The sequence below is a fragment of the Chiroxiphia lanceolata genome, chromosome 9 (genome assembly GCF_009829145.1).
Source record: "Chiroxiphia lanceolata isolate bChiLan1 chromosome 9, bChiLan1.pri, whole genome shotgun sequence".
NCBI lineage: Eukaryota > Metazoa > Chordata > Aves > Passeriformes > Pipridae > Chiroxiphia > Chiroxiphia lanceolata.
In genome coordinates, this window is record NC_045645.1 from 14,743,399 (window position 1) to 14,753,399 (window position 10,001).

General features: G+C 43.7%; 1 protein-coding gene across 1 annotated transcript in view; it reads right to left on the reverse strand.

The window, feature by feature from the left end:
* Positions 1 to 9,453, reverse strand: part of SYDE2 (synapse defective Rho GTPase homolog 2) — a 28,932-nt gene extending 19,479 nt beyond the window's left edge. Inside the window, exons 1-2 of the mRNA XM_032696323.1 lie at positions 9,345 to 9,453; positions 5,137 to 5,859 (exon numbers count right to left, since the gene is read on the reverse strand). Of these exons, the coding sequence (XP_032552214.1) occupies positions 5,137 to 5,859; positions 9,345 to 9,453 (832 nt within the window). The remainder of the gene's footprint in view (positions 1 to 5,136; positions 5,860 to 9,344) is intronic.
* Between the last annotated feature and the right edge of the window lie 548 nt (positions 9,454 to 10,001).

Genomic DNA, 10,001 nt, shown 5'->3' on the forward strand with positions numbered 1-10,001 from the left:
GTTAACACTAGGTGGTTATAACTTTCAAAACTAAAGTGTCCCTTCTGCCTACACTTTTCATGCTTTTTTATTATTTTTTTTTTCTAAAATCAATCTAAAGACTAAGTGGGAAAATATATTAAAAGTGAAAAAGCAGCAAATCTAAACAGAAAAGCCCAAACATCTCAAAATTGTTCTCATGGCAAATAATGGTTGAATGAAAAAGGGCTACTGTTTTTCTGTGGTAGATTCCACATGAAATTGATCTGGATCCTCAACTGACACAAACAGACAGCTCTATTTATGTCAAAGGCTGTTAACTTCCTCAGGTGTAGGTATATCTCTAGACCTGTTCTGATTATAAAATTTCAGATCAGAACTGTAAATGGCACTAAGAGAAGAATTCATGCTATATTAAATTCAAGCAACTTCAATTAAGATACAAGGAAAGCATCACCTATATCAATTCAGCAACTGGGCAAAAGAAAATTAAAAAAACTAAAACGAACTTTTAAAAACCGAGATAGAAAGCAATTATTTCTATGTTACATCCTAATTACTTATATATGAACGGAAGAATCTCTGTTTTTAACCTGTAAAAAAAAAAGTTTTACCCCTATATAAATTAAATAATTTGACCAATGCAGTCCCTGAGTTCTATCTCACATAATGCTTTAGAGTCAAGGAATGGAGAAATTATTAAAAAGATAAAAAATAAAATCTCTAAGAACTCTGTAAAGATAGTTTGTTTTCTTCAAATACTATACACATTAACATTAATTAGGCTGTGATCAACCCATCAACCCCAGGATCACTTTTATGGGAGCAAAAGATATAAAAAAAATTGCTTTAAATAGTGCATTAATTAAAATGAGAAGTGATTAGAGCCTATCATGCACTCCAAGAGGTCAAGGGCCTGACCATGGTCTGCTCTCCATCACGGTGGCGATCCTAGGAGCATCCTTCACAGGGGTACATCAGTACAGAGGGGAACAAACACTTTAGATCCCTGACCAGACTTAAAAGAGTTCAGTATCTACACAGAAGCATGAGTTTGTTGCAGATATTTTAAACATTAAGGATCCTGCGATGCTCATAAGCCACAGCTGGCTCTACGCCGACGCTGGAGCCACACCAAGACACTCGCGGCAGCACCGCAGCTGATGCCAAGCACTGTCTGTTCAGGCTGCTCTCACAAAGGTTTCCTCTCCTCACTGTGCCTTTCATGGCATGAAAAGCAGCTTTGCCCCTACTTCCCCTGTCAGAGGATAAAAACAGTTACCCAGGAAAAATCAGAAACTGAAAAAGGCAGTAACTATTTTAATTTAACTGTTTCCACTCCACAGCTGCTACATTCTTTTGCCTCTTTCACCAGCAGGTCTTTATAGTATTGTCGGTCCATGGATCAAAGACAAGTGCATGAATAAGCCCTTGACCTTCAAAAGCACGTGCACAAACTCCCCAAAATCCCACCGAAAATCTGGCTTCATCTCTGTAGGAGAAAGAGGGAGCAGAGGGACCTTTCTGCCACACACCTAACCATTTTGATATCTCAACCACCATGCAAATATTTGACATAAATGCTTTTCTGCCTCATGAGACCAAAGCTCCTTGTATTTGCAAAACAGTTAAATCACAAAGCATCTTCCATCTGGAAAAAAATTAAAATTAAGTGTTTGCAATACATGGAAGGAAACTTGTAAATAGTATTTGCTGCCCAGTATGCTCTACACGCATTGCTGGAAGCTTGCTTGCAACATGTAAGCATGCAAAATATTTGCCTGCATTGGCCCCAAAAGATGTACTTGGAAATCAGGATAGTGGTCACAGTCTAAGTGGAGAAAGAACGCTGTAGTTTTAATACTATTTAAGTCAAGCTTCAGTTGGCACGTTATCAGGGCAAAGTGGGAACATGGTATAAATCTTCACTTGCCATAACATTGAAAAAAAATTGTTGACAGAGATCCTTACCGGGATTTTCCATCCAGACTGCTACACAAGCACATTTTCAGTAGCAAAAGCACAGTCCAGATCCTGGTAACCTACAGTGCACAAGTCCTACCAGGATGTCTCTGAGATATACACGAGATGATTCCACTGATTAGGTGGACACTAATCCCAACAGTAATCCTCCCCAAAAGCAAAAATATTACAAATTCTTCAGAAGGCACTATTCAGAGCTCCACAATGTAAATCTATCATAGGAGCCAACATTACAAAGGGGTGTTTTTCTTCAACAATTTACAGGTGATACAACTATAAAAACATACAGTTAGAGTTAAATCCTAAAGAGTTGTAAAGAAAATTTACTTTAGCATTTTACAGTGCAAAAGCCCTAGATACAGAAATTCTCATACTGCATTTATAACAAAAATATTCCTATTTTCCAATCATAACCATTTGCCTGTGAAGGGAGACACATAATTAAAAACAGCCTCCAGGGTCCTTTCCACTTAAAGTGGTCTCCCACAGACCCAAGAGCACAAGCTGGCACTATGTTTCTACATTACTAATTCGGAACTAAGTTACCTTCTTACTCTTACCTTTGGGTGTTATAAACAAAATATAAGAATTATTTTCCCAAGCTCTACTGTAAGGGCAACTTCTTTCTAATCAGTTTCTTTTTAAAAGCCAACAAAGCCAGAATTATTCACTACGGAATTACCTGACAAATCCTGTTAACATAAATGGCATTTTCTGTAGAAAGTAGCCAGATTAACACCAGTAACTAGCAGCGTCAATTAAGACTGTGGGACAAGTTAGCACCTCTATGACCATATACAGGAACTACCTATTTGCTGCTCTGTTTAGAAAGACTTCCAATAACTGAATTCTATAATTTATTTTTTCTTAATCTTCTTTCTAATAAAAAGTCTTAGAAAATAACAAAATAAAAGAGAAAAAATCCATTACCATTTTCTCTCTACAAAATTGGAAATCCAAATAAGGCAGCAATGTTTAAGGGTTTCAAGGTAAAAATGATTCCATTGTCCAAAGAAAATAACAAACAATACAATGAACAAATACATGTATTTTGCTGGGTTTTGTACTGCCCCACTTTTTTCTGTCTCTACTTTCCAAAATCTAATATTTAGGCTCTAATGCTAACCAATATTGACATATATAGAATCGTACCGATAAGAATGGTAAACAGACTTTTCCCTGAAGCAGTAATTGCTTATTTGTCAGGAGTTACCGCTTAATGTACCCAGCTCTCTATGAATACAGACATCCATTTCATACCAGTTGTATAATTCAAACAAGGTCCTAACACAAATAAAGTTAAATTGGCCATGTTGCCCTTCATGCAGTAATTTTGTATGGATGAGCTGTCATTTTAAATTTGACTGAAGATAACTGTAGATACCTTAACCGGATTAAAAAGAAGAACTAAGCCCCTTCTCCATAATAAAGCCAATTACTGAGCAGCAGGGATCTACTTCATCATCAATTAATCTATTCAATGTGATCACCATCCAATACATGTAAAAGGAGAGCTGCATTAGAAGTACCTTAATTAACTCAATGCATAATAAACAAATCAGGTGAAATTCATAACTTCTCTCCTGGTTTCATGAGACATTTGAAATAGGCAACTTTGCTTTCAGAAATAAATGCTCCTCCAGTATGAAAACAACTTTCTCATTTTTCTTCTCACAGAAAGAGATTTATTTCTTAAAAAAAAGAAATAGTCATCCATGTATTGAGAGTAACCACCTAAATGGGACGCAAACAGTTTGTAGGACACACATGGCTTCCCTAAATAACCATGTTTACTGACTTCTACAAAGCATCTAGAGCCCCCAACAAAGACAAAAATCTACCAAAGAACATGGTATTTCACGTCTGGCAAGCAAATAAAACAGGTCTAAGTATTTAATGCAGCTTACAAAGTGAGCTATTTCTAAAAAAATCCCCAAGAACTTTAACACACTTTGCAACTACAAATATGCTTATATCTGCAGCATTTCGACAAAAAGAACAAAATGTGAGCCCCCAAAAGACCAAGTGTTTTTTGATTCCTCTGTTTACAGTGGTTGCTCTGGTGCCTTTGAAAACAAACCCTATTCCCAGAAGTAATCTCTGCACCGGGAATCCAGTCACAGCAGTTTCTGACACACAGGGACACAGCGCCAGAGGCTGCCAGGATGGCAAGGCTGGATGGAGACAACCCAAATGCAGGGCTCCTCCAGAGGGCGATGCACACCTGGGCTTCCATGCCAATGTTTCAGGCCCTCACTAAGGATCAATGAGCCAAGCAGAAATTCAGGCTCTTAAATGTCAGTGCTAAGAAAGTGTGAACTTTCTCCAAAGAGGGGGACCTGGAATTCCCTGTCTCCTGAACTTCAAGCTGTTTTTAACTTTGAACAGGATACTAGAGTTAAGGTCAAGATAATATAAGGCACGTAAGTAATTAAAAATAATACCTTTTTGGAAAGGGCTGGGAGGATTTTTTCTGCTTACTTTTGTTTGGTGTGGTTTTATATTTGTTTGAGGTTTTTTAACAGACTGGGAAAAATCTTTAATAAGATGCTGAATTCACACACTAATGGAATTATGGAAATGAGACTATCAAGCACTCAGCCAAAGATAACAAGGAACAAAGAGGCTGGCTTCTGAAAGTGAAAACCACTCTCCTCCAGTCTATTAGATTAGCCTGAGACAGTCAACAAGACAGTAATTACAGAAAGCAACGTGATGAATAGCATTTATATGGTCTTCCAAAAAGTCTTCATTAAAAAGTCCCAGACAGCAAGGTAAAGAAACTTGTGCAGACATTAAGTAGCTTTGAGGCTGGAATCCAAGGCCAGGGCTGGACACCAGCTGACAAAGGAAACCCAGTGTGTCCTCACATTACCAGGCTTCATCAAGCTCGCTTTGTAAAACCTTTGTCTTCAGTGAGGTGGGGGCCAAAGAGTACAGAGGCCAACCACACCTGGACATGCCATGAACAGACTGAAAAAAAACCATGCAGCTCCACACTTCACAGGTATCAGCCTCACAACCTGAGTCATTCTCAATGAACCTGACATGCATTTCCACTGGAAATTTGCCTGATAATGTAAAAGGAAGAAAAAGAGAAGAGACATAACAAGGGTTTATTATTCCTCTAAAAGACAACAGAGGTCATAACACTTATGTTCCTAACATTCTTACCTGTTGAAGGGCACTTAAAGGCAGGATTGTCCTCAGCTGCTGGCATACTGGGAGCCTTGCAGGCAAACTTTTGCCGGTGCTGCTGCACATGGTCCCCGGGATGTGCGGCATCGGTCTGACTCCCTTCACCAGGCTGCACTGTCCAGTTGTTCCCCATGCTCTCCATGGAGCGTGTGGGACCCTCATGGGGACTGGTGGCCAACCCAGAGTCACCTCCAGGGTGGGGTTTGTACCAAACCGATGGAGAGCCCACAGCAACAAGGCTATTTGCAGCAGAAAGGTGGATCCCCGGCAAGTCGGGCTCATCATCTTCAGGGATGGGGTTGTACCATATTTCTCCCTCATCATCCGCGTCACTGTCCTCACCCAAGTCCGAGGCAGTGCTCCTCGCTGTGCCGGGGCTCGCGGTGCTTGGCATGGCACAGCCTCGCACGGGGCGCTCCCGCCCCACCGGTGACGTGGAAGGAGCCCATGGCACTGCAGGTTCAGGCAGCGGGATGGGGGATTTGGGTACCGGGATAACAGCCCCATGCACCTCCTTACAGGCATTTTCTTCTTCCAGAGGAGGAGGAGGCCGCCGGTGTGTGCTCTGCTGCAGCCAGTTGCGTTTCTTAGAAACGGTAATGCTGTTCACCTGTGGCCTGTGCTCTGGGACCTCACTGGCCTGGGGGCACTTGGGCTCCTTCCTGCTTCTCGAGGCTATGTAAACATTTTCTATTAAATCTGTTCCCAGAAAGACAGACAAAAAGAGAGGGAAAGACAAATGTTTAGAATATCGTTTTGCTTCTGACAGACAAACACATTTGCTGTCATATAACACTTGCATTAGACCTTATCCGAAAGGACAAAAGATAAGTTGATATGATCATAAAATTAGATTTCAGCCTGTCAACGCAGAATGTGCACACAACTAATAAAGAGCCAGGCTTGTTTGGCTGTGTTTTTAACACCATGTAATTTAGATAAATGGCAGTGAGATAGCTCTGCTGAAAGGTCATGCATACTTCCACAGAAATGGCTGCTTTTTTCTGCCAAGTTCAGGTACAATTGGTTTGAAAAGGTACTACACGGTATTTCTCCAGTTTAGTTACGTCAACAAAGAAATAATCCCTACCTTTGGTGTAACGTACTGCTTAAATGTCAACAAAAACCCCACACAGATTCACTTCTAGATTTCTATATAAATAAAGGCGAAGATATCTCTTGCACAAAAACCTTCAGAAAAGGCTGTCCTTACCAGCTTTATCCGACAATTAAGATGGAAGCATTCCCTGAATTGGGGGGAAATAAAACACGCTGTCGTGAAAAGAAGGAAGGAGAAAGAAGAAATTTAGAAAAGTTTTTACACAACCAAAATTTCATAAAACTACTAAACAAATTCCACTGACTGCTCCCAAAACTTGACATAGCTTCTTTGAAGCAACAGCCAAACATGTAATTGTGCACTGAAAGAGCCCCTCACACTTGAGCCCCCTGTCAGAGCACATGGGAGCTCCACTCAGCAGCAGTGTCATCCGTACCCCTGGCAGGCTGCAGGGCACCACAGCCGCATGTCCCAGCCAGGGAGCTGGGAACACTGCACTAGGACTGGAAGGAAAGCTGCAAATACATCCAAATTAAAAACACGAGGACGACCAAGACAGGGTATACTCAGCCACTAAGGCTGAATGGAGATAACTGGGCTCTTATAAAACAGACAACTTGTTTTCATGTGAAGCCCTCTGCACTTGGAAATTCCAGAAGGGAACAGCTATTTTTTACTGCTTGAACATTATTCCAAGGAAAGAATTATTTACACACCAATAATGGATGCTGCTAAAACATGGACACCTCTCTGGAGGACTCAAGGAGCAGCTCTGTAAATCCAACCAAGTTCACTGATTTAGAGGAAGACATGGAAGACTGTCATTTGAACACTTTCCCTTTGACCCTCTTTCTAGGTTAGTATTTTAATGGCAGAAGAGATCCTTGATAAGATCTGAAACACCACCATTTTATTTGATGAAAGATTCATCATTTGGCAATTTTTCAAAAGAGTAAGGTTTGCTTGTTTAGCTAAAATGCAATATAATCACTGTTTGTGATTTGAAGAATTAACTTGTTTCAAAGAAGTAACAAAATTAACCATGACCATTTTGAAGTCTGTACACACCTCCACCGAAGTGTTTTGCTACACTGGGGCCTAAATTGGTCAGTTAACAGAATCTGAGGAAGACATGAACGCAGATCTCTGTCAAAGTTTCAGTGATTTGCCAGCAACCATATTCCTTCCCCCACCCACAGCCTGGAAATGTAAGCATACCATTGTAAAAGCTCCCCCTTACACACTTTCACTACTGTTTCAATAAAAACTAACCAAAAGGATAGGAAACTAATCTGCATTGGGCATAGGGCTATTCCTATGTTTCCAAAAAGTCTGTTTGGATTGAGGACTTCTCAGGCAGGCATCTTCCTGACAGTGACAAATATCCCAAAGTCCTTGCTTTCGTCCAAGGAGTGGTCCCTGATCTGGTGACAAAGAGATGGAGCACCCGAGAGCTGTATTTCTACAAACAAAAATATCTGCTGCTTCCTGCTTTGCTGTAGAAATGTGGGCCCTTCCGCACTGGTTGAGACAGCCCACACTTCCCAAAACAGTGGGCTCCTAAGAAGTGCAGCGTGCCTAAAAGTACACACAAGTGACACATCTGGCATCAGCCTCAGGCTGCTCTTCAGTCCCAGAAGCAGCAAACTCAACTTTATTTTCAACATCCATCCGGGTATCTTGATAACAAGCCATCTGCAAGAGCTTACTGCAGAAACATCAATAACCACAAACCTCAGCCCACTCCAGCAGTGCTGCTGCTTGCAGAGACACGCCACCTAGCACATGTCTCAAGTCGACCCCATCTCTGAATTAGCCAACATGCTGCCAGAGGTCACTGATTGTAAATGCTCACTGAAACTCATCCAAATGATACACTTAGACATACATCTCCCAACTGCAGTTTCTGCTTTTGCTAACAATATTTGCAAGCACTGCTTCCCCTTTATTTGAACTTGGCCCTGATCCTGAAAGCCCTTATGCCTGTGTTTATTTTAGTAACACACTGCTTCATTTGCAAGTATCTGCACAACCAGTGGTTTGATATCACAGAGCAAGTTTTCAGTGTTGTGAGCTGTTATAGGAATGAGTTGACTTTACACAAACACAAAGTTTTGAGAGACATACTGGTCAGGCACATAGTTTTTGTTCTAGAGCAATATTTCATTCAGAAGAATGCTGCCTACTAACTATGAGTATTTTAATATACATATTTAATATTATATTTGATATAGTTAAGACCAAGCCTCCACACAAATACAGAACATGGCAATGGTTCCTTTTCAAAAGGGTTCAATAGAGTGTTTAAGAAGAAAAAAAAAAAAGTCAAGTGTTCCCTTCACATTCCACTCTATTTACAAAAAACTAAATAAATCAGTATTTCGAGGTAAGCCATGACAGTAACAACACCTGTATGCTCAGAAACCAAAGATTCAACGTTTCAGCTCAACTGAGGTCAAAACTGACATTCTGCCGATTCCGTGGGCACAGAATACACCTCACCGCGATACCATGCCCTATTCTGCAGACTATGGAAGCGGAGAACAGCTTTTTCCAGCCTCTCCATATATGGATCAAACAATCCACAGTTCTCCTGGCTGATACTTAAAACACGTTCTCTTTCACCAAGTTTCCTAGCAAAAGCGTAAAATATAACTACTATGTATTCAAATGGAACAACGCCAAAACTGAAAACCGGTCTGTAGGATTTCCAGTGCATCTTTAAAAAACGAACAAACCAACTGAAAACCGGTCTGTAGGATTTCCAGTGCATCTTTAAAAAACGAACAAACCAACCAACCAACCCCAGGAGCAAACAGCAGCCAAGCAGTGACAAGCAGCTGTAGGACACGAGAACGAGCTGCGACGCGCACGCAGCGCCGGTCCAAACTCCCGAATCTCTCGCTTTAACGAGGAATTTCCACTCCCCGGCAGAAGCGCAGGCACCGACGGCACGGTACCGATTCCACACCCGAGTTCCAGCCCGGCCCCCGCGCTCCGGGCAGCGGGCTCGGCGCATCCCGGCACCCGCGGGGCTCCTCGACCGCCGGCGGCCGGCAGGTGGAGGAGCGGGAGCCGGAGCCGGGCACGCAGAGTCCCGCGGCCGCGCCAGGCACACACTTACCCTGCGGGGCGCAGACCCCGCCGTGGCGGTGCCCGGCGCCCGCCGCCGCGCCTCGCTGGGACCTCCTGCCCCGCAGCTTGGAGAGCGTCCTGCGGAGCGGGTCGGCCATGCCTGGCGCTGGCGCTGCCGTCCCGCCGCCCTCAGCGGGCGCTGCCCCCCGGCCCGCCCGCGGCCCCCCCCTGGCGCGGCGGCCCCGGCGGCAGCCCCGGCGCGCGCTGCCCCATGGCGCCGCGGCCCCGCGCGCCCGGCCCCGGCTCCGCCGCGCACATACTTGGCATAGCTGAGCGGGGTGAGAGGGCGCCCGCACTGCGCATGCCCGCCCGCCCCGCCCGCCCCGCGCGGGGGTCGTCCCGGCCCCTGAGGGAAGCGGTGCCGCTGCGCGGGGCCGGGGACGGGCTCAGGGGCCTGGGGGCAGCGCACCCCCTGTGCTCCGGCACGGACTCCCCATCAGCACCATGCTCCTCACTTCAGCCCCCAGTACCATCTCCTCCGGCAGCCATGCATAGCGTTTCTTGACAAAGACCAAAGTAGTCACAGCATGTTTTACATACTTCTTTTCCCTTGTTGTTCCTCCCCCCCACACACACCGCCCCCGAAGAAACAAATCTGTAGGCTGCAAACTTATATCTTCCCGCTGGGCTCAGGCCGCGCATGTGG